The sequence below is a fragment of the Betta splendens genome, chromosome 4 (assembly GCF_900634795.4).
Source record: "Betta splendens chromosome 4, fBetSpl5.4, whole genome shotgun sequence".
Classification (NCBI taxonomy): Eukaryota; Metazoa; Chordata; class Actinopteri; order Anabantiformes; family Osphronemidae; genus Betta; species Betta splendens.
The window spans coordinates 18,304,328-18,331,996 of record NC_040884.2 but is presented as its reverse complement, the minus strand read 5'-3'; the positions used below and the strand labels follow the sequence as shown (position 1 = coordinate 18,331,996).

The following is a 27,669-nucleotide window of genomic DNA, read 5'->3' as shown; positions in this document are numbered from 1 at the left end:
AGGACATTTAACGGTTGCTTCTGAGACACTATGGATGACTGAAGGCAGCAGACTTTTTTGTTGTTTATTACATCTTTTGAACACTAATAAACTCTCTAAATTATTACACCTGAAGACAATATCCCCTCACATAAACAGTATTAAGAACATGACATTTAATTTTCACAGCACTGCTTTTATCATTCCATAGCACAGGTCCGTTTTTCCTCACCGTCTCTCATAACAGAACGAAGCTTAGTGAAACGAGGAAAACCATAGAAAGAGAAGCAGTACAAAAGCACCAAAGTTAAACACGAACTGTTTGCTCTGAATATTATCAAGAAATCTTGGGCTTTGAGATTAGCTCAGGCCTCCGAGACTTCCAGCTGTGGTGTCATTCTTGGTGAAACGGTTTGATAAGCAGTCTCTTGATAATATCCGTCACAACTGGTTTCGTTGGATGTTGAAGCTAATGTTAGAACCATTTCTGTACAGCTACTCGTGCACCGTCCATTGGCGTAATATGAAAGAGATCCCAGCTTATAATATCTATGGAGGGAGATACTGTAGTTTGTATTTGAATATCAAGTAAAACATTTAATTAGAGGACTTTTTCTTTTTACATATTTAGGTGGCTAAACTGCAAAAGTGAATGTCCACACTAGTATGAAATACAGACAAACCATTCGCTTGGAAACCAGGGACAGTTTCCTCACGATGAACAATACGTGACACCGTTACTCGCACATGAGATTCAGGTCATGATTACATCACACCTGGGGCTATGCTTCGGCACATATGTTATACTGTACATGTATTGTAGGCATTCACTGTTTGCTTAAGAGGTTATGCTTGATGTGATCAGCAATGATAAGGTCACTTGAAACTAACACATACAAAGTAATGACAAGTCAACCTACATTAGAGCAACTAAAAGCAAGTAACCACCTCAGCAACACGTTCCATAATCAGACTCGTGTGATGCACATGCAAAGCGCTAACCACAAGATGTAGCCGTGACAAGACAAATGGGAAGAACAAGATCTAAAAAAAAAAAATAAAACGAGGGGGGGGGGGGGGGGGTGTCGACGACACTGAAGCTTTGGTTGACAGAAAGCTGTGAAGGCACATTAAAACTCTCCTAAATCCTTCAAACTGGGGCACGTTGCGTTGGCGTTTGTCACTAAAGCTGCGCTGCATTGCAGAACTAGAACACTTGACAGCGGCCGATGGACTCGCAGGCAAACGCTCACTCACACAGATCGTCTGCAACGCGGCGCCAACGCAACTGCAAGACAGCGGGTGTAATGACAGAGTCAGAGGAGTGACTGCACATGAATGGAACGGTGACAGGCAGATACAGAAAGCATGGGAAAACGAGCACAGCAACCCCACATACGCCGACAGAAAAAAGGCATTATGGGTAAAATGGCCAGTCTGAACCGTTGCGGAGTCTAAAATTAAATCACAAGTCATGTGATGAACAATCCTGTGACTCATTTTACCAAATCAACCCAATCCAGTGACGACGGCTCATCCTGGAGTGTTGCTTTTTCCAACGTATAAACTTCTTTTATACTACTGTGTAATTATAAAGATTCATTGCAGGTGTAAATTTAGATTTTGCCATTTTCACCCATTATAAATCAAATGAAACAGCCGTCAGAGTTGCATAAGCTCTGTCAACACCCTTGGTTGTGCTCTTTGAAGAATCACTGACTTGCTTGGGTTGATTGAACGCCCCAAATCTTTACTTCTCTTCTACGATACATGCACATTTGGCTGTGCTCCTTTTCCTAAATGGTCTGACTGGGAGTTGGATTCCACACACTGTTGGAACAGTATAAGTCTCCTCCCTAAATCCCAGTGCACTGCTGTTGTCTAAGGGTCCACTTTTCCATTACTTTTCTGAGAAATCCCTCTTCCAGTGCTCCCTCTCTGCCACAGCTGGAAAACTCATCACCACAGGCATCATCCCTACGAGCCTAGTGCTGGAGTGACTCCCCGTCAATGCTGCTTTACATCTGACTGCAGGCACTGGAGCTAGCTGCCCAGAATCCAAAACACTACTTGGTCCAATTACACTCAATATTCATATTCCAACTGAAACCATGTGCACTGAAAACATTGAGAAGCACCTTTTTCCAACTTGACGCAGGTCATGCATGTGGAAAAACAGGCTGAAATCAACGCTTCCTTTTGCCTTTAGACAAATTAAAGGTGAAAATAAATGTCTGACTAGATTTGGAAAACATCTAATTCAACTCGTTCACATTAAGAAGCCATACAAGACTGGTTTCTGAAAAACCTTAGTGCAAGGCCATCTCCCAACTCAATTTATATGCTCTGAAACCACAACGTGACCCCTGTGTGACCTTTCCCCCCTCCACTTTGCTCCAGTGATCACTAATTCAGGAGCAATGACATCCCCTCAACGGTCTCGCCACATCCCTCCTACCTCCAGAAACTGCAGCACTGTCTCTCCCCCACCATCGCTCCGCCTCACCCGTGCCATCCTCCCTCCCCATCTCCAGTCACTGCAGCCGGCAACAGCTGGGGGGCAGCTGTCAGTCACAGTCCTGCAGAAGGCTCCGGATGAGGAGGAAGAAAACTTCAGACTTTTCATATGACCTTCAGATACATTGATACTGTTGCCTCCTCTTTCACTGGTGAAACGATTAAGAGAAGGTGTGATACTACTCTGTCTGCATGCAAAGTCAAGATTTGAAGCCACTGTCTGTACTTTGTAACATTCACATGATATGGATACAGCAATGAGACACAAGCAGTTGTGTTGTACAAAAAGGCGGGTGTTTAAAGACGCACAAGAAAAATCATAAAAAAAAAAAAAAATTCTAACAGAAATGTATCAATAAATATATTTTGGTCACTTAATTTTATTCTTGATTAGCAGTTATCAAAGGCTGTGGATTAGTGCGTCCACAACGATTACAGTAAGACAGACAACACAGAATTGAGTTAAAACATAAACCTCTAGGCCAAATTCTGTATTTGCTAACCTCTGTAAAATGTCTCACACGGTTCGTTGTTGTGTCTTGGATACAGTTTGAAAAAGGAAATAAAAGAAAAGGAAATCACATTTTAAAAACAAACTTGTAAAAGATTATATTATCAACAAAAACAAAAAAACTAAATGTAATTCTAATGGATACCAAGGTTGAAATACATGGCATTACCTATGACCTAACACATCTGGATAATTTAAAATAGGCGACCAAGAGGTCTGTAGTCAACTCTCAGGAGTCCATAGTCTTTTTGTCTCTTTCCTCCATATCTCCCAGTCTCTCCCATGCTTTTGTTTCCACATCGCCTCTTGGAATGCTCACAACTTGGGCATTTAAGTCCTGATGATGTGTTAAGTCCACAGGCTTGAGTTTAAATGTTAGTGTGTGTTCTGGCGTAACAGTCTGTATGTGTGTGTATGTGTATATATATATATATATATATATATATATATATATTTATATATAGATATACAGGTTCAGTTAACAATGTGTAGGTGTGTGTGTGTGTGTGTGTGTGTGTGTGTGTGTGTGTGTGTGTGTGTGTGTGTGTGTGTGTGTGTGTGTGTGTGTGTGTGTGTGTGTGTGTTTTAGGAAGGGAACGTGATCAAGATGCAGCCAGGGCCTTGATCAGGTACAATTTGTCTCCCTGCTCACTGGTGAAGATGGGGGCTTTTTTGTAGTGTTCAACAAGCTCTTCCATAGAGTTGAACTTGCGCTGTCCAATGCAGTAAAGGTTTTCCTTCAGCTGAACAAGCACTTTGAAGTGCTTGTTCTTGCTTTGCGCCTTCAGGGAGATGGAAAAGCCGTTTGGCTGTAGAAAAAAAAACAAAAAAACAACAACATAGTATTCACACATTGACTGAACAAAGACAGACCAGGTGAAAGGCTGTGATTGGTGGAATGTTTACTAACCGATGACTCGCTGTCTCGGATGAGGAAGTCTCCCTCTATGCCTCTCTGGTTCAGGGCCACCTCTGCCTGGTGGCGCGTCACCTTGCCGTAGTACCACTCCTTCCCGGCGAAGTGCCCGCTGCCCGACGGCGAGATGTAGTCACAGTCGGGTGGAGGCGGCCCAGCAGACCCCGCTGTGGGTTTATGGGACGTGGAGTCCAGCACAGTGACGTAGTTCTTAGGTACCAAGCCTAGCTGTCCGTCCACCTTGCGGCACTTCCACCACTCCGGGTCGTTCTCGGGCTTCTCCACGACCTCCATCACTTCGCCCTTCTCAAAGTTCAGCTCCTCCTCGTTGCCCGAGCTGAACGGGTAGAGCGCCTGAACGGTGTGCAGCACCCGGTTCCCGTTTGTGGTGCTGTTCACCACAGCTGCGAGTTTCTCCGTTAGTGATCCGGCCGGGTCGCCGAAGCCTCCCATGCCGCCTCCCCCCACGGTGCCATCCACATCCTCCGTCACGTAGTTGGATGGAAACCATCCGGACCGTCCGTTGTGGCTGCCGCGCCACCAGCCGTCGCTGCACTTCTCCATCACCACCACCCGCGTGCCTTTGACCAGAGACAGCTCATCCTCGCGCTCTGCCGAGTAGTTGAACTTGACCAGGGCAGGCAGGTTAAGGTCATACAGCCGCTCGCCGTTATCTGCATACATGTCCGAGTCTGCGTTGGAGGCCGTGTCTCTCATTCCCCCCTTTCTGCTCTTCACCTTCCCAATCCCTGGATCAAGGAAACAAAGCAGAACAGTTTAGCTAAAGAACATAAGCATCCACCAAAAACCTTGGGAGCAACAGGCCCGTTGAATCAGCACACACACGATTCATCTTAACAGGAGACAAAAAACAGTCACGCACGCTCCATTAAGACACCTGTGAAAATTTAAAGCGGGAGACAAAACCCTCAAATAACAAGCAGTGATTATACGCATTAGAAGGCTTTACTGGAATACGGAGATGGTGGGTAAGCAGGGCTAAACAGCATTCTTTTTTGTACATTACAGCACTAGGCCCACGCACTCCGAGGCCAAATACATTCCTGAGGATTAAACCTGCTGAGAAAACAAAATACCAAAAAAATCTGAGTAGGATGAAAACTCTTTGCATCGCCCTAAAGTGTCTGTGCAACCCAAACGTTACTTCCCACTCCTCGACTGTGAAATCAATTACAAACGACAGTTTCCTTGAAATTTGTAGCAAAAAAAAAAACAAACAAAAAAAACAAAAAAAAAAACAACGTGCCCCAGGACACGTGGACCGCAGCTGGAAACCCACCTTCTGCTTCTGCAAACCCTCATTTCAATCGTCATTCCTCCCCTGGAGAAATGATCCACTCCCTCATCCCATCTGAGCTGACTATCTGACTTCAGTGCAATGTGGTGCAGAATCAGAGCTCGTTTATCAAAACACACAGAATGACCACGGGGTGAATTCATCACACAATGCAGTCAACCTCCTGGCATGGAGCAAGATGTTAATTCGGTGGCAGCACATCGGAACTGAAGGGGGATTACCAGGCCTTGTAGCCTTTCCTGGGTTATGGAGCCCAGAGGCCGCGTCTTGGCAGGGCCTATGGTCTTACTGGACAAGAATTTCCACTTGGCAGGCACGCAGGCTCACAGTTGCATGAAACACATGCTACCAGAAGACACAGTGGTGAGATCACACCTTCTTCCTACTTTCCAAGAAGCTAGCTTCAACACTCATCTATACATTCTAACAAAAGGCAAGAAGCAGTCCACCATTTTGCAAAGCTAAACGTTTTCATTGCCATTATCTTCACGGGCCTATGGTGTCACTGATGATGATGTAGGCAAACAGGACAGAAGTGGAGATGAGCCAGATAGCAGACACGGCAACCAGACCAAAGTCGGCACCATTTCTGATTACGTTCGCACGGCTGCAAACACTGCTTGCATAATCAAAAGTCAGCATGGTGAAATTATACAGCGAGGCAGGGTGTAGTCCTCAGGACGGTGCTCAGAGGGTGGTGCTTGTGTCTGTATTTGTGTCCTAAGCCAGGAACATGACTAACGTGTTACAATGCCACACTGGATCCGTTTTACCACCGATAAATTGTTACTGAAAGGTGTCCATGACTCAAGGAGAGCAGACAAATTTCATGGCGGCGCAGAGAGTCCAACATCAAATTGCTTCTTGGTAGACCCTGTCATTAGTCACAGCACTGTACGTAACTATAGACTCCAGACAGGGTGTTAAGAGCTGATGTCTGTAGGTGGTTGTCTGGTTACCCCCCTATGCAGTTCTTCAAGAAAGAGACCACAAACTGTCCAAGGTTAAAACATCTGACTTTAAAATGTCTTTCCTTCTAAAGAAATGCACACGTTTAACGCCAGCACTATAATTCTCTCTAAAGTTTAAAACAGCTCATATTTGACAGAATATAGAGCCACAGGCGGTAAAATATCTCACGTGCATGTTAGGAAAAAAAATGCTGCAGGTGCAAACCCCAGGATGTGTCTTCTGCACAGGAGGAAATGACCTGGTTTGCTCCAAACAAAAAGGTCAGAGGTCAACCCTGCAAAAATAAGAGTATCATTTGCCTCTTGCGTAATACAACAACTGACACATTACCCTTTATCTGTCTGGCCAGGTATCGCACATCTCATCACCGGCCGTGTGGGATTTACTTGCTGCTTCCTGCTTTAATCACAGGCAAACTTTGCATTGGAAACAGAGCCCCAAGCCCACAGCCCGACATTTGACTATTCAAGCCAACGCAATGAGGAGCAGTTGGAATTTTCCCTTACGGCTACACGCATAGGATCCTGGGAGACGATAAAGGGCGGTTACTGACATCATCTGCTAGTCCGAGAGCCAGTCCGTCATGGTTTTGTGGTGAGGTCAAGTAAAAGAACAGAGTTTATGCTCCTATCTTACCAGCTCTCACACCAAACACACAGGCCTGGCCCTGCTTAGAGGAAGGCCACTGTCTTCAGTGGTGAGCACAGCTGTTTTCCGCTGTAGCCAACAGTTACTGATTCCAATTGCATCCTGGTATTAACAGGCTAAAAGTAAGAGGAATGTTCTCCCATGTGTGAATTTGTAATGGTCGAAAATATGGACAGAATGTTTAAACAGTAAAAACAAAATTATATATTAGGCACTCAATAAAAAAAGAAATTGCAAAGACGTCATAGGATTCAGAACACGGCATCACCCACTACCCCCAGACGCGACATTCACCCTACATACTGCTACTACGTGAAGGAGAGTACACTACAAGTGAATGCTTCCTTTGAAAACCACACAGCGGCATTACCCGTCTGCTACACTGGAAAGGCTTACAAGACGGAAGAAACATAAGTAAGTAGTAGTGAGCACTAGAAATTGTTCTCGTTCCACGTCACAGGCCTTTTCTTGAGCATTTCCTGACAGAAGGATGACGGGAAAGGAAGTCACGTAGAGTCAGATGGCGGTAATTGACAAAGAGAATGGGACTCATTTTTAAAAACATACAGGAGGAGAAAGTGCTCGGGTGTATTTTTGGCCGGCAGTGACAGGCAGAAACTAGTTTTGTTTTTTAACTCCGCTCTCCCTACACTCGCTGGCTGGCCATTGTCTGCCTGGGCCCTTTCGACCCCTCCGCTTCCCTCCATTCCAGGGCTCTTCCTCTGGACGACAACACCCTGCGTCAGGCTGTCTGACGGTCTCTGAACGTCCCCCTACTTGAACGTGATCACTGGAACAGGTTCAGCAGCAGTAAAGTAGACAAAGAAAAAACCCCGACCATTTTGACGAGCTGTGAAAGTCGACTAAAACACACGACATACATGCTTTTATACTAACGTCACACACAATCACCCAAAATTGATGAAACACAAGTATCGTGGCACAGCCCTGTGGCTCTGGATAGTTTGTGAGTGGGTCACTCATAAACAGAAGAAAGCGCACAGAGCTTCTAGCTGCTGCATTCATCAGTGGGGATGATCTGCGGCTGCTTTATAAGACTAAAGCGTCCATCAAGCTGCTTGCATGTCTGACTGATCGCTGCGCAGGAAATGTGCAGAGCTCTTTCAACTTCAGCTGTCTGAGACATCAAAAGCAGCCAGTCATCATCTTCAATGATGGAGCGGCGCTGAAGGAGTGAGAGGGAAGGGCGCTAATTTAGTTTACAGCCCAGATGAACTCAGACTGACAACAGGTAGATGTATCGTATCCAAGCTCAAATTCCGCACAAGCATTAGTCATGCACTCGGTGGTTTAGGCAGTTCACACTTCTGTTTGGTGGAGATATTTAAGTCGCTACTCGACATGCACAAATGTAGTAAGATAATAAGATAGTAAGTAACTACAACCCTAGTCCTCCAGACCATTACATACAATAAGAGCTGTCCACTACAAACATGTTTAGAGTGGTGGCCTCTTGTCTACAAGCTCAGGCTGCTGCTCACTTCCTGCCTGGCTATTCTTTATGGCAGAAGGCAGGAAATAAAACTAAAAAAAAAAAAAAACACGAGGACAGACTTTCTGGAGAAATGAAGACATCCAAGGCTTACGCGAGGCTGACAACTTTCCAAATAATTTTTTGGTTTGTGACATGATTGTCTTTTTCTTTTGTGCCAATTTGTAGAGAAGCGAGAGTTAAAGGAGAAAAAGAAAAAAAAAAAAGTTTTGGAGCTGAAACACCAACAGACAGACCCTGCACAATGATTCAACTTCCTCCTAACTTCTCACTTCCTCTCTGGCCTGCGTGCCTCCAAAGCGCAGGGAGAAATGTGGCTTAAATTAGAGTTTCCGCTTGCTGGGAAGCTTAAGAAACAGGAAAACAGACAGGGAAAGAAAGAGAGAGACGACCAACAGAGCTCAGTTTAAACATAAAAAGTCTATGTTCTTCTGCCAGCAGGCCAATCAGAGTATATGCAGTCACACACACAGGAAAGATAAAGACAGGAGATACCACTCAACAGTTACAAGGTGACGCTACAGATTACAGGGAATGAAGAAGCACCGTGTTCGTTTTCCTGCCAAGTCTCCACGAGCCACTGAGCGGCCTGATTGAGAAATGACATTCCTCTGATAAGCGAGTGAGGTGTAGGAGATGGGAGCCCAGGTCAATCAGCAGAGACCCTCACCTCCTCCCAGCACAATGACTACAGTGTTCTATGAGCACCCCACGTCCCTCTGACTGTAGCTCATGACTGATGGTGGGGTGGACCCTCCCAGAATGCGCGAGCTCACCCTGAGGGTAACATAAAAGAAAACACACTGCTTCGGCCGCGTTGGCGATATTCCTACACAGGGTGGAGGGCTTCAAACGCAATAAAGCCATCAGCTAAAGTTCCAGCCCACTCACTAGGAAAAAAATCTAACATCAAAATTAAGTCAGATTACGGTGTATCTATACGTGTGTGTGTGTGTGTTTAAAATAAAGAGACAGAGAGGGATTGCTGAGGCAATTACAGGCTTCGGCACAGCAGAGAGCTTTTCAAAAGCATTTCCACCCAGTCTTTGCAGCCGCTCACACAGACAGAGGCTCGAAAGCTGTTAAGACTCCCCCTCCCTTCTCGATCAGCACAACATGTTGGTACAAAAATAATCAAACAGTTTCTGCCGGCTCTAAATATGACATCATATGACATCATTAAGCTAGCCTGAAGATGAGACAGACTTACAAGCTACATGAAAAAAAAAAAAAAAAAAGAAATCACAAAGGAAGAGGAAAAAAAAAACTAAAAAAAAAAAAAAAAACTTGACAACACTCTAGTACCGCCAGAAAGTAAAGAGGCTCAGCACAACACTTATAAGACAACACTCCAAGCAGCTACAGAGGGCTGAGAAAGCTGAAAACTCACGAAAGAAATGCTTGAATAGGTTAGCCATGTCCATTTTGGGCTCGCTCTCTCCCTCGCGCTTCCCGGCCCCTGCTCCGTTCCCACTGCAGCTGTAGAGTTATTCCGTGTGAACACCCAGAGAGCTGGGCGGATAGAGCAGCCCCCTGCTTGACCATGTGGTCAGGATTAGCCAATGAGAGCGCGAGACCGAGAGGCCTCCGGTCCAGCTCTGGAAGGGAGAGTACAGAGGCCTCATGGAGAGGGGAAGATGGGGGGGGGGGGGGGGGGGGGGAGGGGGGTTGAAGCTCAGAGAAAGCAAACAGATGAAAAGGAGAGAGCAATCGAAAAGTGAAGGAGCATAAATGCAGATTTACTGTCAAACTAAAGAGGGCCCCGGTGGTACGCACACTGCAGGGCATCTGTGTGGACTCTGCCACGGCCGAGTGACTCAGCGAGCGGCCGTGTGTCACACGACTACAGTTGTTTGTAGAGACAAACCTTGTAACTTTGCAACGGGCCCAGGAAACACGAGTGGCCAAACGCCACATAGCGCACGCACGGCTAAACACCGCTAAACACGGCCATCTACAGAAGGATCAGACCCTGACACATTCCTTCGAATGATGACACCATTCCACACCCAGCAACGGGAATACATTTTTTTCAACCCACATAATGAATGAAGGAATAATGACTGGTTTGCTTCACTTAATTTAAATTGACAAAAAGGTATATATAAACTATACATAAAAACAAACACGTAAGACGTGAGCCTGCCTGTGTTTCTCCTTCATGCAGCTGGTTTGTCAACAACGTTATTAAATCAAGTGGTAAGCGACAGGAAGCTTTATTACTACACTGCATGACAATGGAAACACGAAATGAACCCGCACACTTTTGAGCAAACCTAAGCACAAGTAGTAGAAATCACATTGTGACCTCTTTTTATTCCCATATCATCTTTCAGAGCATTTCATAACTGAGGAGGGCCAAATGTCACCATCCTGTTCGCACCACAACACACAAAAACCCTCAAGTGCAGCTGAAAGGAAGACAAGGTTCACAGGTCCAACGCACAGTGCGACATGGTGACAAATGTGATGAAACGCTTTTGGTTGGCAGGACTGGAAACACCCCCATTTTTTCGGTCCTTTCTGTTGATGAGATCCTGCGTGGGCTGACCCCTTTGAGGACTCCCTGGTCTTTTCTCATGACCACATCAAAAGGTGAGTACAGATATGACTACCCAGTTCGTCTGTCTCATCCATGTGGTCTGGTGTTATGCTGTTTACAACGAGCCCATGAACAGCGGGCGCTGGCATAGACTTTGCAGTTAAGCATTACAATACACTAGATAATATTAAGATGCTACAAACTCTATATTTTGACCTGATCTAAAAAGCTGTGGCAACAACAAACAGAACCATAGCATACCTGAACAACACGTCACTGCAGAGCAGATCGGGTTGGAGATAGAACAATGGGAATCATCAAAAACCAAGTCAAGACCATTAAATGTTCTAAAACCACAACAGAAATGATCAAACAGAGCAATCAGAGGCAAAAGAGATGCCAAGTGATTCGGTGCAGGCTGGAAGCCACGGGCCAGACAGTGCATCCTAAATGATCATGGATGGTAGTCATCACAAAGCATTAAGTGAAGACAAATGGTAACCTTGGCTTATATGTGCAGTTACATTTGGCTTCCTTCCTCAAGGCCTTCAGCAAGTGTCACTGCCCAGAAAAATGACTGCACGTTAACGGTACAGACAACACCTACGCCTCCTTAAATTTAGAACAACACATCTATTCTAACTGCACATGTGAAGACAAAAACAGTCAAAATTAAACATTTATGAACAGCTTGTGTTAAAAAATATATATATATCTCCGTCTTACCTGAGCAAAGGCTTTAAAGTCAAAATGGGAAATCACCTCCTTACATGAAAAACTGTGGTACAAGCGCTGCAGTGAGATACCAAGTCTTTGCTTTAGTCAAGCTTACAGAAAGCAGAAGCTCAAAGCTCGTCTACCAATCAGAGCAGCCCGAGACCATCTTCCTGTGTAGGCCAGGATACAGTACATAACATACCACAGCACTGTGGTCACAGACAAAGTCAGTAGAGAATCTAATGAGATTCGCTGTGACTCAGTTTGGTTTAGATTGAATAGCATCAATCAACTCTTGAAACCCGGCCTACATTTACAAATATGTTATAAGTATAAGTGACCAAAGAAGTGAAGTTAACTATAAATGTAAGCAAAAACAAACACACACACACAAAAGCACTAATTGGTAACGTTTCACATGTACAACACATAAAGATGACATTCTTTTCTTACCGAGCGTGTCTTTCAGATTCTTGACTATAGACGCTTTCCTGGCACTGTTTTTCCTCTCTACATAGTTTGATGGCACAAAGCCAGTTTTGTTGGTTGCATTTCGAACTCTCCACCAGGACTTAGAGTCGTCGAGGAGCCAGAGACGCTCGTTCTTTTTAATGTCCAGCTCCTGGTCCTGCTGGGCCATGTAGTCAAACTTGGCGATGACAATCACCTCTTCCGTCATCTTGCACGAGGTACACTGAGCCAGAGAAACACACAGAAAGCCATTAGATGTGCAAAAACTATAATTCTACACTGACATTTGCACTCAGTTAATAAGGACACTTGTCTGCTGATGGTGTCTGATGTAATCAGGGCCCCTGTTTGCTTATGCACAGTACTACCGACAGCAACAAAAATCGATTACTTCAGGTAAATGGCACCTTTTGTACAGTTACTGCTACTCAAAGTGATAAAAAGACAACCTAAACGAGGGCAGAAACAAATTAAATAATAAAAACCTTATTTTTAACTTAAGATGATGAATGCACATTTGCTGCAGGTAACTGCTCACAGTCTTTGTTTTCTTTTTTTCTTAAATAGACAAGTCGATGAATATTCAACATCACTGACTGAATAATATAGATACATATTATGCAATACATATTTAAATAAAAATGTTGTTTAACTTAGACATTTAGTAACAACTATTCTGTTCAAGACAATTTATACGTTAAAAAAAATAATAATTTCTATACCTGTACTGCATCAAAACTGAGAACTTGATGGGCTCTGAAACTTCTGTTGACCTAGTAAAAGAACAGACAATACAGTTTTGTTATTGAATATGTTTCTAAATATTAATAAAAAAAAAACAATCCAAACAAATCTAACAAACTTTATTTTGTTGTACTGCATTAACTGTAAAACAAAATCAAACTAGTGCAAATGCAGTAATTTGTGCCAAGACAAGGACAATATTGTAATACAGCCAAGCCAGAACCCTGACAAAATGGCAGCTACCATTTCCATAGTTTAGTCTCTTCAGATATAATTTACCATCATCATTGTCTGCCATAGAACTAATCTCAGCATCCACATTCTTCATGAATTTACAGAAGGGATGATTTCCTTTGAGCAACAGTCCAACAATTGTCTATTGTGTTAGGCACGGACCTGAGAGTCAGGAAGATGGCAGAGATTACCGGAGCACTGTGCGTCAGCAGGATGGCCACGTCAGGGGCGGAATGCCAAGGAAAGGACCAGTGAGGATACGTGGTTATTATTTTAATTTAGCACTAGCCTATAAATTATTCTTATACATACTCTTAATTATTCAGACTATGCAAATGCTGTGATAATGTGATCTACAACAGAGCTCTATTGATTCTTATCACAAAAACATAGAATTCCCCAGGCTATCTAAATTTATGATTTAGGAGTACTGTGATCCACAATCACAACTTGTTCATGTTCAACAATGAGCACATTCACATCAGCTGGTCTTATGACCAATCTACCCATCAGCACAACTGGCCTGTGCTTAGGTTAATACTGCAGATACTCAGCACTGAGGAAGCGAAGCACTACTGAAGCAGCTGCTTAGCGTCTCTGATGTCATCAGACGGGATGGAGTTTCATCTTCCTCAACCCGAGTGACTTCGGGGACCAGACGCTGACCTCACTGATGGAGCACGCTCAGTTTTTATTTGAAGAAGTGGTGTCTAGGTTTCAGCTACAGCTGGCCATCAGCCCAAGGAGCTAATCGTAGGCAAACATAAGGAGGAAGGGCCGCATAGCCAACTACAACATGGTTAACCAAGAACAGTAAAATTAGTCATTTTGTAGATAAGATAAAGTAGAAAATATATCTGAATACACCATTGTGGTGGTTGGAACACAACAACATAGCCAGAAGTTAAGAGATGCAACTCAAATCACCCATCTAATTCATGTAAAGCCACATTATCATGTTAAAAAATGAGATACCTGTGGTCAGGGTTAGGATTCCCAATGTAGGGTGTTGTTGACTTCATTTACCCGGAAACATTAGGGTGTATGCTGCGGTTCCATCTCATGGCATGTTATTGCCTGCTCCTTTTCCATCTCTAATTAAATTAATGAACACTGGGAGACATGCTAGGGAGCGGCAGAGAAAAACAAAGAGCTGATTTACTCTCCTTGAGTGCTGCCTCTTTAACCAAGACAAAGGCAACAATCCCTCCACTCCCTGGGCTGGGCTGGGCTGGATGCTTGTCTGCCAAAGAGGCTGAGAAGTGTGTGCATGTGCTCATTCTCCATTTACAACATCCCTCTCTAACTGTCTTTTCACACTTCCATCAGCAGGGCTATCCGTTACTCAGATAGAGTTTTTTTAGAGAGCATGCCACATCCCAGCTTCACCCCTTTGAGCGGAGGAGTACACATTAACCCCACAGTGACTTACGACGGTGCAGATGTGAGGGAGGATCAAAAAGTTCGGCGACAGATGCTCGAAGCTAATCGTGCAGCTGCAAACTAAGCCAAAGCCACCCGCCAATACAGAAGCACTAAACACAAGGTCAGACAGGTCAAGCTGCTCAACTGGTGTCACATTCGCATCAACGGCGGACGTCCCTTTACCCTGCTGCCTGGCAGAACAAGCAGGTACCCCCGTCCATCACCATTACCGTGACAAAAGCAAAGTCATCGCGATCGGAAACACTGAGCATGGTGGAAAGTATGGTTCTACGAGTGCGAGTTTAGGTGATTTCCGGATAACTTTGTTTTGGACTGAACCAAAATGAGCTAAAACTGCTTTATGAAGAAAGACTTAAGTGATACACCAGCACTAAACAGCAGAAGGAGGAGTTTGATGAGTATTACTGCTGTTTTAGCAGGAACTGCTCAGGACAAAAGTAAGTAAAAATAATGTCGCGCTTTACAAAAAACTGATAATACGACCAATATCTTGCGTGGTGAGAATACCCCAAGACTGGCGAGGTTGATAAATCCCATGCAAGCCTATTTGTGTCATGCAAATAAACGTTAGTGTTAACTATTAAATACCAACCTGATAAGGCAGGTCCATCTTATCTGCTTCCAGAGCAGCAGTTGCAGGCCAGCAGCAGGTCAACCAGTGTTACTATCAGCAACCCACTCATGTTCAAGAGTTCCAACACGGGTCACACGAGCTTCCCATCAGCAACAGACCAACTCTGGCATGGTTACTTCTGCAATATTTAAAAAGCAAAAACGGTGGCGTTTCCCTAGTTTTGGAGAATTTTTAAAAAACAAAAATAGCACTACAAGACGATAAAAGTTAAAGCAGCAACATTGTTAGCCACAAACCACACTAACTGCACATCAGTAGTGTGACAAAGATGCAAGGTGCAACTTTGCTATGAAACGATACCACATCCTGCAGTCTACAGTTGCTGCCACAAGGCCTTGCTTCTCTACAGAGAAAGAATAATAATAGCAGACGTAGTCAGAGAGCGCACCCTGTGGCCTGAGTGGGAATGCATGACACAGGGAAACCATACTGGGGATAAAATATGCATGACACACCAAGAAGTGGGATGGAATCCTTCAGCATGGACTCCAGCGAACGGCGAGTTCTGAAGCGAAGTCACAACCACTGGGTAGTGTACAAAGTAAACAGGACTATGAGGACGGCGTTCACTGTGGGAGAACTTACTGTAGCAGTGCTCAGCAGGGTCGCCGAGATACAGCGACAGCATGATCTCAGAGGCAGACAGGGTAACCTAATCCCTGTGACAGCCTGCTAAAATCACAGGGCTCTGCTGCCTTCTGGAATGTGCTCTGTGTGCTCACTGCTCGCTCAGACCCTCTGGCACTGCTGCACTTCCTCCAACTCACACCAAAACGCACATTTTAGACACGGGCCGGGTCGCCTTCGCGAACTACTGCTTCTTCAGAGGATACCCTGGAGTGAGGGGCACCAGCTTGTGCCCTTTTTCACATCGAACCACAGCAGCTAAAACCCACGAGACTGGGTCTCATCCCAGCTGTCCTAAGTTCTCCCAAAACAAAACAGCAGCAAGGGGTCATGGGAGACTTGGCAGGCCAGCTGTGAGACAGGAAGTGCGGACACAAGGGTGACCAGATGATGGGAAAGTGACGCAATCAGACATTGTAGGCTTGACCCCTTGTTTGAAATGAGTTCAGATAACTTATCTTTGCTTTGCACTGATACGTGTAATGCTCCTCATTAAAAAGATGAGACAGTCTTAGCGAGGTCCTACACCAGTTTAAACTTTAACATCAATGTTGATGGGAAAATACATGCTTTTGTACATTAGAAAACTGTATAGTTCCAGTACGATTATAACTTAATTAAAAAAGGACAGAGGGGCCTCAAGTGTTTTGGACAAAGCACATCGGCTCATGAACTGTGTGAAAGCAGTTGGTTATCCCCCCCTCGGGATCACCCTCAGCAGTTGGGAATGGCCTAAAATAGATTGTGGCTTATGTCCCTTTGAGAACTGCCTAAGATTTACTCTCGTAACAACAACCAACACCAAAAGGTTTTAGGCTTTCTTTTAGGCAAGCTTCACATCAAAAGGCTCAAAAATGCCACCGTTTAAGAAATGCTGCACAGCAATTTAGGTGAAAATGCAAGGTTGCATGTAAACGCTAGCAAGGCTCCTCTAACCCAGAGTAACTACTACCTTAAATGAGTCAGAAGCAGTATTTGTGTAGCTAAGGGGAACTCTATCAAGGAACTATGCATTACCCAATACCTCTTATTATTTTTCATCAACACACTACATGATCACAGGTGACTGCTTATACAAACCTGTGACATCATCTGATACTTCTATTAAAATATAAAAATAAAAAACATGTTCATATTAGAGGATGCTGAAAATTTCCAACGCAAAATCTGAAAATAAAAAATTAAGGCTTCAGAGTCTTCACTTCCCTATTTTAACTTTCTATTTCATTTTGTATGGCTGCATTTGCTTCATGAGGACACCACTGTCTAGCCCACAACGACAGTGAAACAGCTTAATCTTGTCACCTCAAATACTACTTCTAAAAGAAATGCTTAGAATAAACCATAAACCATGATTGTTGATGCTGCTCTAACACCTGAATTTCCCTCCTATGGGATCAATGAAACTTTGTCTTACCTTAAATATTTACAGTACAGTCTACAACTGGTCTTAGCTCTCCAGCATTGACAACATTAAGCACATATCTACCTTAACATAATACCTCTGTATAATGAAGGATCTGTTTCTTCAAACCCCACCTACATTAGCAGAGCCTACACATCCACATCCGTATCCACACCTTGCTGCTACCAATTGTTGTTCTGGGTGGCCTGTTTGCTTATAGCTACTAGATCTGATGACGGCTACATTTAAGTAATGGGACCAGAGCAATAGCCAAATAAACAATAAGTTCCCTCCACCAACTCTGAGCGCTCAGGGGATTTCCAAATGACTAATCCAAGTTTACAAAGCAGTAGGACTGTGAACATCAAATATGATAAAGCTGTTTGTGGTGTGTTCTTTGTGTGATATCAGGCTACTTAAAACTACTAGAAGCATTAAGGACTCAGTAAGAGATCATCCACATAAAAAATAAATCTAGCCACACAATAAACTGCAGGTGAATGTCTTGTACCTGCAGCCTCCTGGAAAAAGCTATTGTCACAGTCAAAATAGCTGAACATTTGTAAACCACGAGATAATAATCCCAGACAGCCAGTGTCAGAGAGATGAAATAGATACACTGGCTTCCTCTTAGCCTTTGTACATCCTGGCAAATGTGAGCCTTAGGGTGCTGTCACAACAGGGCTAAACAAGCCACTTGGGACATTAGACTGGGAGGGCCACGTGTTGAAACTTGTGTATGAGCATCTTGAGAGCAGGAGGCATTCCAGATCGTATGGTGATGCCACAAAAATCTGGCCTCAGCACGAACATCTACAAGATGTTTGATAGGAGGCAGAAAAAAAAAAAAAAAAAAAAAAAAAAGAGAGTCCTCCACCTCTGTCTACCAACACTGGAAGGACTAATATTTAGGACATTTTTATTATAAGCCATTATATTTGAATACTAAGCTGTGCAAATTTAATTAGCTTCAGCTGTCAAACAGATGACCTCACACTTGCCTCTAGATTGCTCTCATCAAGGAGAGTCCATGATCCATTCATTGACTGCAAAGTGTCCAAATGCTGTGGCTGCAAAAAAAAAATAAATAAAAAAGCAAACCAACCTCGTCCTAACCCTGGTTTGTTAAGATGCAGTTTTGCAAGCTATTTTATGAAAAGACTTGCTCCTGGCATCCCTTTCAAACAAGCCCTACATGTTTATTCGTCTTCTAGTTGAGCTGTCATGGAGTTTAACACTTAACAAGCTCAGTGGGGCCTTAAAAAGGTCCAGGAAGAGCCTCAGCTTTACACAAGCGTAGAGTGAACGTGCTGAGATGTCCGCTCCTGATACACTGGCAGATACAGCTATCCCTTAACATTTTCAAAGCAGCTTTTCTGTTTTGTAATGTGTGGAACACGATCGTCTACATATGTTGTATAATTGGGCAGAATCTTGATTATCCTACAGCCTGAAGGGTGTTGTGATACGTTACAAATTCCCTTCACGATAAACAATGCAACTCTTTAAACGTAAAGTCAGCTGTTTTGCATTTGTAGCACTTCCTCAGTTCAGTTTTCTAAATATAACCATATAAAATCTGGACTGTATTAGCATCTGGGGAAAAAGTACTTTGCATGCTGTGGAAAAATGTTTGTAGTCTCCAACGTGAACTCGACTGCATCACCACTTTACGTTTGTGTCCCAAACGCTGCCTTATGTTTCTCAGGTTTTCGTGACAGGATCATAGACTTGAATTTGACATTTTCCTACATGGTTTCTTCTAGGACTGCTTGTCATATCGTTTCAATTCAAAAACATTAAAAGCAAACAGAAACAGCAGGTGACAGGCACTGTGGCTAAATTAACTTACTTTACCTGCATTTTTATTGAATTACTGGGCTTCATGCTGATTTCTTGATGCTATTTCATCTACTGAAAGAAAACCCCCACAGTTTCACTGGGCTAACACTAACAAGAGTGAAACAGATCTGTAGAATCATTAACAAATTCACACATCAAGAGGTGGTCAGGCTAAATATAGCTTCAGGTTATGACAGCAAAAGGTGCAGCTGTGCTTTAAAAGTCTACTTTCATCAAGAGAAAGAAATTTGATTTTTCCAATACTGCTCTTTTAGTCACAGGTACACAACAACGCGATGACAGCTGCAGTCAAGTACACACATCCTCATTTTCCACTGCCAAACCACGAAACCAAAAACCTGAACCATTATGAACTAATGAAGAAAAACACCACTGAAACTGCACACTTCTTTTCTACCAGACAGGGAATTCAAATCACTTACTCCAAATAAAAACCGTCAGCAAATATCTTAACCACACATCATGTTTAACAGAAGCTGGGCGGGATGACACCATTCACTTGATGACTTTTTTTTTCATGCTTTAGAAACTGAAACCTATTAAGTGCCTTGACAATGGACTGACTTCCCAATTCAACTGTGACCTAAGTTAAAATAGATAAAGTGCAGACACACAGTAGGCGGACAAGTGGAAAAAAGCTTAAGCAATGAAACAAATTAGGTAGATAAAACTGGAGAAAAGGAAAGAAAGAAGCCCACATTTGTCAACTTCATTAAAATCCCAAAGCCTCTGAACAAGCTAAATTCCTGAGCTTGTTATTTTACCAGGGAAATTTTCAGCCACATTAATTTTTTGGCTATCATAAAAATGCACAGTTGGTATTTTCCCCTAGGCTGTGGGGACAGATTTGGCTGCTGGAGGCCACTGGCTGCACAAAGGAAGGAAGAGAGAATAAGGCAAGGGCAGGATCTCATACAAAACGAGCCTAAAACTAAATATCGATAAAATTATTATATAACGAAACATCAAAACATTCTAACATGACTGGCGTTAGAGGGTGTGTGAGTCAACAGGGGCTATAAATAGGACACAGATTAAATAAATAGGGCCACATCAATGCAATGTCAACATGCATAGCTGAATGGTGAAAGTGTTACTTCAGGGGGAGTTCTCAATTCAGTATATGAGCTTTTAATAGACGACTTCTAATGTTTTATTTCCAAAAAGTATCAAACTGGTGTCAGCACTCAAGAGCAATGCGACATTAGCCTTCAAGCATCGACAGTAGCATCGCTTTCCCTGCAAACTGAGGCCATCCTCCCTCTGACTCCCACCGAGAAGACGCCAAATGTGCTCCTCTCCCCCTCTCACCTCCCTGGAACCTTAATGAGAGACTGTGAAGAGGTCTGTCAGTGTGAGAATAATTACAGAAACTGTACCATTCAACAGCTGTAAAAGATCCTGCTTTGGTGTTTGGAAAGACACACGCGTCACCCCTTTGAATGTGTCACATCTAACAAACCACATGTTTAAAATTAATACCACCAGATTAAATCTGATCATTGTCTCAGAAGTCAGAAGTCATTTTACTCACCCATCACTGGTTCCCTAGATGCTGTGGATAAAACTATTCTCAGGCAAAACTGACTGAATGAACAACTTGAAAATGTATCATTTATTCAAGTCACTCCTGATACTTTAACTTCAGATTTAAATCTAAACGACTTTAGAACTCCTAAACATCACACAGACCTACAACACCCACTTCTGTGTGTTTAACACAAGTACAATGAAAACAAAGTTGATCTCCGAATACTGAAGCTAGTAAGGTCTACCGGTGCCAAGACTGGGCTACAGTGGGTCCATTTAGTGCCACCAAACAGCCCGAGCATCATCAAATATAAGGGGGCTGCCTTTGCAGTAACCAAGGCTGAATCACATCTTCTGTTCCCCATTTCTCAAACAAACGCGTTAACTCGGCTCGCGTGGAACCGCTAGCCACATTTCACGAGTGTCTCCCCGTTCCGTTCGAGCTTTATTCGTTCAATATTAAGTTGAGCTTGACAGCGTGTCACGTTATCCAACTTTGCTAACGTTAACCCGGTGAGAAACCACGGGGGGAAGAAAAGCCTTCGCCTACACGTTCGGGCACGGTTCTCCCGGTCCAGGGCGGACTCGCCGTTAGCCAGATGCCTCACGGCGCGTTGGCACTCTGTTTTTTTCCGTCCAACTGTGAACGTTAGTTAGCCGCTAGCCGACCGTTGCTCGGTGAAACTGGGTGAAGCTAGCCCGTAGCTCTCCCGAGAAACGCTGGTGCTGGATCCGAAAGATTCACCAGCTCAGATTTATAGACGCTCAGTCACAACACGCCTTACCTGAAATCTGACGGCCACCTGCTCCTGCCTCCTTTGGGGAGATATTTATTTTGTAGATTTGCCACAAACGCCGTTAGGTGATGTGCATGGGTGATATCCAGACGCCAGATATCCTCCACCACACCAAGCTAGCCTAGCTGACGAGACGCTGTGCCCCGTTGTAACTGCATTTCTGTGTCACAGCATGTCAGCGCCGAGCAGCACGGCTAGGCTAGCTAGCAGCAGCTACACAAGCTGTTCAGACCCCACGTCTCGCATCCGATTGGTTGGCGAGGAACGGGCTCCCTTCTCATTGGACAACGGCCGTGTCAGTCAATCCCACTGCAGCTGCCGATGTTTTGTGTCTGCACACTCATGCATCACGTTTTTTCGCATAGTGAGGCTGGAGGATGAATTGAATCTCTCACGCAAAATAGCCCGTGATCTGAGCTAAGAAGGTGTTTTGTATTTCTGACACGTATCTGTTTTATTTATTTGACTTAAAATGCGGAGAGCACTTGCACTCCGAGCCTCACCCTGTATGATTCATTCAAAAATGCAATGCATCTTGTTAAACAATCAGAGTGAGGGGGAGACTATATTAAAAGTTAAAACATGTAAACAAAGTATTCAAAATTATGGTTTATGTTGGCTGCCTTTGACAATTTCTTGTTTCAGCCTGTTCATCCTATGCCACTGTATTTTATTATGAAAAGTTTAGGTTCCATAAAAGTGCCCAGTCATCAGCACCAAGCCGTCACAAGCACACACACAACAACTCATCATCATCAAGTTCACAGTCAGGTCCCTCCTGGCAAACGGGGGTGTTTCTAATAAACATGTTGCATAGAGACTTGCAGAGTAATTTGGAAGGTCGTGCAGCTCGCTGCAGGATGCAATCTGTTTCCTGCTTAAACAGATGGGCCTCCCCAACATGTATTCTGCTTTCTGCACCCAAACCCCACGTCAACGCAACACGATGATATGACATGTACGCAGGGGGTTAAAGCCCTTATCTTAGTCTATACAGTGTTTTTATTTCATAGTCTTAGTCATAGTCATTTTGCTCTCTTTGCTGTCAAACTTAAATAATTAAGATAGATTACCTTAATCCTAGCCCAGTAGTCTCATTTACCCCACGTGTTGTTATTGTCATTGTGACAGTTATAGTACTAAGATTCTACACAAGTAAATATTTGCCTACCTAAGCACTTTGTTAATGGTCTGTGCTGGTTGTTCCTCACCAGCCTTATTCCATCACTAACCATGATATTGCAGATTGATTATACAATAGGTTTCCTCATTCTCCATCATTTATATTGTTACAACACATATTTACATAATGCAGCAATAAGTCATACTGCCATAACACGTCTGTTGACATATAGTGCACTGAGCCATAAAGTTGTTCAATAACTGTGTTTCTACAATGTTTAGAGGAAGTCTTCATGTGTTAAGATCGTCTTGCTGCAGTAAATGCTCTCCGCTGAATATTGTTAACCACAAGACAAACCACTAATTGCCTTATACAGTAATTTACAGTGATGAAGCATTATTCCGCTGGATGACTGAGCATTGGGGTGGTTGGTCACCGCCACCTGCTGTTCAGCTGAGAACATGCAGTGGCGTCCACGTTCAACCAGCCTGGGTCCTTATTATGTCCTTATTTCAGTCCATCAGTGTGGAGTCGCCTCGGGGGGGAGGCACAGAGGCTCACTGCATCAGCCACAGAGAAAGGAAACCGCTTCTGAATCACCCACGACATAAAAAGCAGATGGGCTTGTGATGTTAGAGGGAGGTTTAATTGATAAAAGTGCACCGACCTCTGGGCTTTAGTTTGATACAGTATGTGGCCAAAAGTAGAAAGAAGCAGCATCTTGAGCTAAATATCAAACACAGTGTGTTAGAAACTGTAAGGAAAATACTAAAAGCTGCAGATGGTCACTTGAAATATTTTGGGGAGAAAACAGGAAGCCAAGAAAATCAATACCAGTAGCTTTATGAAACATTGGTGGTATTTATTTTTATTCTGTCATTCCTTGTACGTATGAATTACTTCTTGGCTGACATTTACACAGTGTGGCAGTGTGATAACAGAGGGACAAGACACGCCTTGATGATATCATGATCATAAAAGGTGAGTATCATTAAATAATCGTCTTACAGTGCCACTCATGGGATCGGATTTTAATTCTTGGAGCAAAATAAAGCACACAAATCAGACAGAGTCCTGCGTTTCTGCAGACATTTTGGTCTGTGATGACTTGACAATGAAAGCATTGATTTCACAGGGAGGGGGAATTGTCACCGTATCACATTTTTCTCTTAGTTCACACACAGCTATTAAGACGCTAGCGACACAACTGGCACTCTTCCAACACCACAACAATACAAAATCATCAGATCAAGATTCAGACATTCTTTAAATTGAACAACCAAGCAACAGTGTAAACAAATAGACAGACGTATCTAAGCTTATTTTATGGGCGAGTCCAGGATCTCTTGGTAATCCTGCCGAATGGCCCTGCTCACCCTGTACAGCTTGACTCCTGTCAGGGTGAAAACACTGATCATGATGACCAGGCCTCCGACGACGTCGTAAATGGACGGAATCATCCTCAGGACGATGAGCTGGAGGAACATGGCCACCACGATCTCCAGGTGCTGCACGGTGCTAACTAAGGCCGGGTGGAACTTGTTCAGAGCATAGTACACCCCGAGAAACGCCACGGTGGAGCAGATGCAGATCCCGATTAAATAGCCCCAGGTTTCCGCATCCAGAGGAATGATGGGCTCCTGCATGATAAACATGGTGGAGGCACCCCACACCGTGCCCGTCCAGCCGAAGGTAAAGAGTGCTGTCCACATGCTGACCCGCTCCTTTATGGCTCTGTAGACGATCATGGAGAGGGCGGCGGTCAAACCGGCCATGACTGTCATTGTGTAGCCAAAGGCTTCCTTCCAAAAGCCCAGCCGGGACTTGTCCTCGCTGGCTACATTTGGCACCATAACCAGGCACAGGCCAAACACGCTGCCCACCACTGTGACCACGTCGGTGTAGGCCAGCCGTTCGTCCAGGAGCAGGAAGGCCAGGATCGCGCTGAAGACTGTGGTGGAGGCACGCCACATGATGGTGCCGTTGCTGGGCGGTACGATGGCAAACGAGGTGTAGGCGCAGGTGATGGAGATGACGTTGCACACGCCGTAGAAGAAGAGGCGCAGGCGGTAGCCCGCGGGGCCGAACGGCGCCTCGTGGTAGTAGAAGACCACCAGGATGGACAGCACTTGGATCACGGAGCGGATGAAGAGCAGCTCGAGGGAGGGCACTTTGGAGCGGTCGGCCGCTAGGCGGGTGATCAGCGCCACGCACCCGTGAGCCACCGCGGCCCCGAATAAGGCCATCCAGGTCACCCTGGAGGCCAGCACGTTGGCCTCGCCGAAGCTGGCCAGCTGGCCCCCGACGCCCTTGTCTCTCTGCACACTTGGCTGCTTAGGCTGTGTCTCCATGGTTCCAAAGAAAGTCCTGCCCCCTTTGCTGTCTGACACCAACCTCTTTCCCGCGTTCGCCTCGGCGAAGGTGCCAAACTCCTCGAAGGAGGGAGCGTCATCGTACCCTTCGTCCCCGGGCTGGGGGTAGTGGGTGGCATACTTCACTGTCACCGTGTTTGGGTGAATCTTAACCCGCTTCTTTGATCCGTACTGGAGCGAGGAGGATGATACATCCATGGTTCTTTAGGTGGCGGGGGGTTGGGGGAGTTAATCTGAAGAATGAAAGCCACAGTGTCAGCATAAATTTGAAATTTAAACAGTTGAAATTTAAAAAAATTCAAATTTGAAATTTAAAAAGTTGAAATTTTAAAAATTTCAAATTTCAAATTTCAACTGTCTGAATTAAATTTCCCTAAATTGTGAGAATAAGATTTCTCAGCATCCAAAAACACATGCTGAGCCCTTCGCACACGTGGCTGACGTAAGAAGCGCACGTTTGTCAGTTATCTTACTTAGCTTTTAACTCTAGACTCACACGCGTGCTATATTTATCCCAGGCAAGCTCATGTAAGCTAAGCAGCAGCCACATTCTGAGGCTGATGCAGTCTGATGGGGATGGAATTACATAACAGCAAACCACACAGGGGACAAGACATGAATATGGGCCACTTACGAGATGAGTAGGGAGTCACCGTAAATTAGCAAATCTCTGGAAAACAGTGCTGAATGGTTTGAGTGGGTGCACTGAGCCTACAGTATTAAATATTTACTCTGAGAAGCAGTCAAGGTTTAAAATGAAATTACAAAGTAGCCTTAAAATGGAGCTAATTAAAATTTTAAATCATTATATAATGAATTTAATATGTTTTCAGCTTTTACAAGCCGTCAGTCCAACGACGCACAGCATGAATCAAAACCACCAGGGGGCAGAGAGATGCTCTTATTTGTCGTCTCTATTCCTACAAGCAGCTGCTCCTCCTTGTCGAAACACACATTAACATAAATTGGCAATTAATGTAACGTAAACCACACGTTTAGAACGTATTCACAGTGATGTTGACGATTGTTCAAAACGAGGAGCGGTCACAGTCAAATATATGATGGCTCAATATTTACAGCCGGTAAAACCAGACCAATTATGATTTTAATGGATGTACGAACGATTCGATATGGAAAAAACTACTAGGTTTCATACATATTAAAATTTAGTTCCAAATAGAGTTTGTTTTGTCAAATTTCAGATTTAAACCGGGGGATTTGGTCCTTTAGCCTATGAGGTATTTATGTTATAGCCGCAAAGTAAATGCAGTAAAAAAAACCGTCTTACCTCTTACTGTTTAAATATCTCCTTCCGGTGCCTACAGTCCGATCTGTGTCATAAATGAAGCTGTCCTTTGAGTTGTTGCTTCTCACGTTTGCTCGTCTGCAGCTGCCATTTCCCCATCTTCCCCGCGAGTGGAGCGTCTCCTGAAGATGCGAGCTGCTTATTTGTTGTGCGCGCCGTCGATGGACGCAGCTCCAGCTCCTGGTGAAGCTCAAGCTGATGTTGCTGAGCGCGTTGATGATGATGAGGATGATGATGATGATGAAGCTGAAGCGAGGGGGGGGTGGGGGGGTTGTAGAGAGGCGACTACCGCTCTCCCATCCAGTGGTTATCCCCAATGCTCCCCCTCCCCCTTTTCCCACTGCGTTGGGTTAACAGAAAAAAGGTCCGTCAACTGTTGCCTTGCTGTTTCTATCAGCGGGAGGAACACGGTAAAACAAGATCCCCGTGAAGAGGAGCCCGCTGGTATTCATGGGGAGGCTTACATCGCGTCTGCACCGTGAGACGAACAGTCATGTGGAGCAACACGAAGACAAACAGCATTTCAACTACAGTGTAGGAGCTGATGAATGAGAATTCAAACTCAACAGAAAAATAAAACATGTTTTGAATGATACTTTGTGATCCATCACATCCTTTACATCCAATCACGTCCTCAGTTCAAGTCTTTTAACCACGTTCTGCTTAAGTTTAATTGCTCATGTTCTCTGTATTATACTGTGTAACTATTAAGTAGGTCACGCTGCTCAGCTCTTCCGATGTCCGATGGTACATGAGCCTACAGCCCTGTTATGGCTTTACTTTGGTACCATACATTAGCTTGGAGTGTTTGGGATTCCCATAATCCTCTCTGGAAGCGTGGGAGAATCTCAAAAACACTCTCAGGAGATGAGTTGCTCTGAATACCTTTTCCCCACTTGTTCAATATGTTCAATACATTTATATTCCTTTAGGGAGACCCCGTCGCTTACGCTTGTCAAATAGAGTAATCTAATTTGCTAAAAGGAAGTGAAACGCAGGCTGACGTAAAACACAGGAGGGACACGTAAGCTGATGAAAGGCAGACGCAAATCTGACTGAAAGACGGAGGATGCTGAAAGCAGTCAAATTAGATTTGTGTGTTCACCCCTCCAGGCAACGCAGCAGGAGCATCTGTCAGTAAGGTCAGGTATAATGTCAATGTCTCTGTAACATGATGAGTTTAATAAGTCCAGAAAAGGATGGACGGTGATTTCTAACACTGTGGCAAATAAATGTCAGTTTGGCTGTTTACAGGCACCGTAAACCAGACAGCAGGCAACAGAGCTGACTTGGAATGTAAATGAATCAATACTAAGCATGTCAACTTAACAACAGACAAATATATGACAGGTCTGTGGCTATAATGCAGTGACACTGCCTATAAAGAACTGTGAATAAACAAAGTATGCTTCGATATTTCAGCGATAACAATTCGGGAACTACAGTACATAAACAGAATATCAATAAAGCAACAAAAGCAATTA

At 44.1% G+C, this 27,669-nt stretch overlaps 2 protein-coding genes across 5 annotated transcripts; both read right to left on the bottom strand.

Moving 5' to 3' along the window:
- Positions 1-50: 50 nt before the first annotated feature.
- Positions 51-21,628, bottom strand: nck1b (NCK adaptor protein 1b). 4 transcript variants are annotated; one of them, XM_029148001.3, is made up of 6 exons: positions 21,373-21,628; positions 15,121-15,280; positions 12,827-12,877; positions 12,087-12,327; positions 3,918-4,672; positions 51-3,816 (listed from the first exon to the last, which is right to left on the bottom strand). In XM_029148001.3, the coding sequence occupies exons 2-6, from the start codon at positions 15,136-15,138 to the stop codon at positions 3,610-3,612; spliced, it is 1,272 nt and encodes a 423-aa protein (XP_029003834.1). In that variant the 5' UTR covers positions 15,139-15,280; positions 21,373-21,628; the 3' UTR covers positions 51-3,609. The 4 variants fall into 4 exon arrangements, with proteins under 4 accessions (XP_029003834.1, XP_029003835.1, XP_055363802.1 ...); XM_029148002.3 differs by lacking the exon at positions 15,121-15,280; XM_055507827.1 differs by lacking the exons at positions 15,121-15,280; positions 21,373-21,628 and adding an exon at positions 13,245-13,280.
- Positions 21,629-23,348: 1,720 nt separating this feature from the next.
- slc35g2b (solute carrier family 35 member G2b) lies at positions 23,349-26,684 on the bottom strand. The gene is made up of 2 exons (XM_029149110.3): positions 26,168-26,684; positions 23,349-25,112 (listed from the first exon to the last, which is right to left on the bottom strand). The coding sequence occupies exon 2, from the start codon at positions 25,075-25,077 to the stop codon at positions 23,827-23,829; it is 1,251 nt and encodes a 416-aa protein (XP_029004943.1). The 5' UTR covers positions 25,078-25,112; positions 26,168-26,684; the 3' UTR covers positions 23,349-23,826.
- Positions 26,685-27,669: the final 985 nt, after the last annotated feature.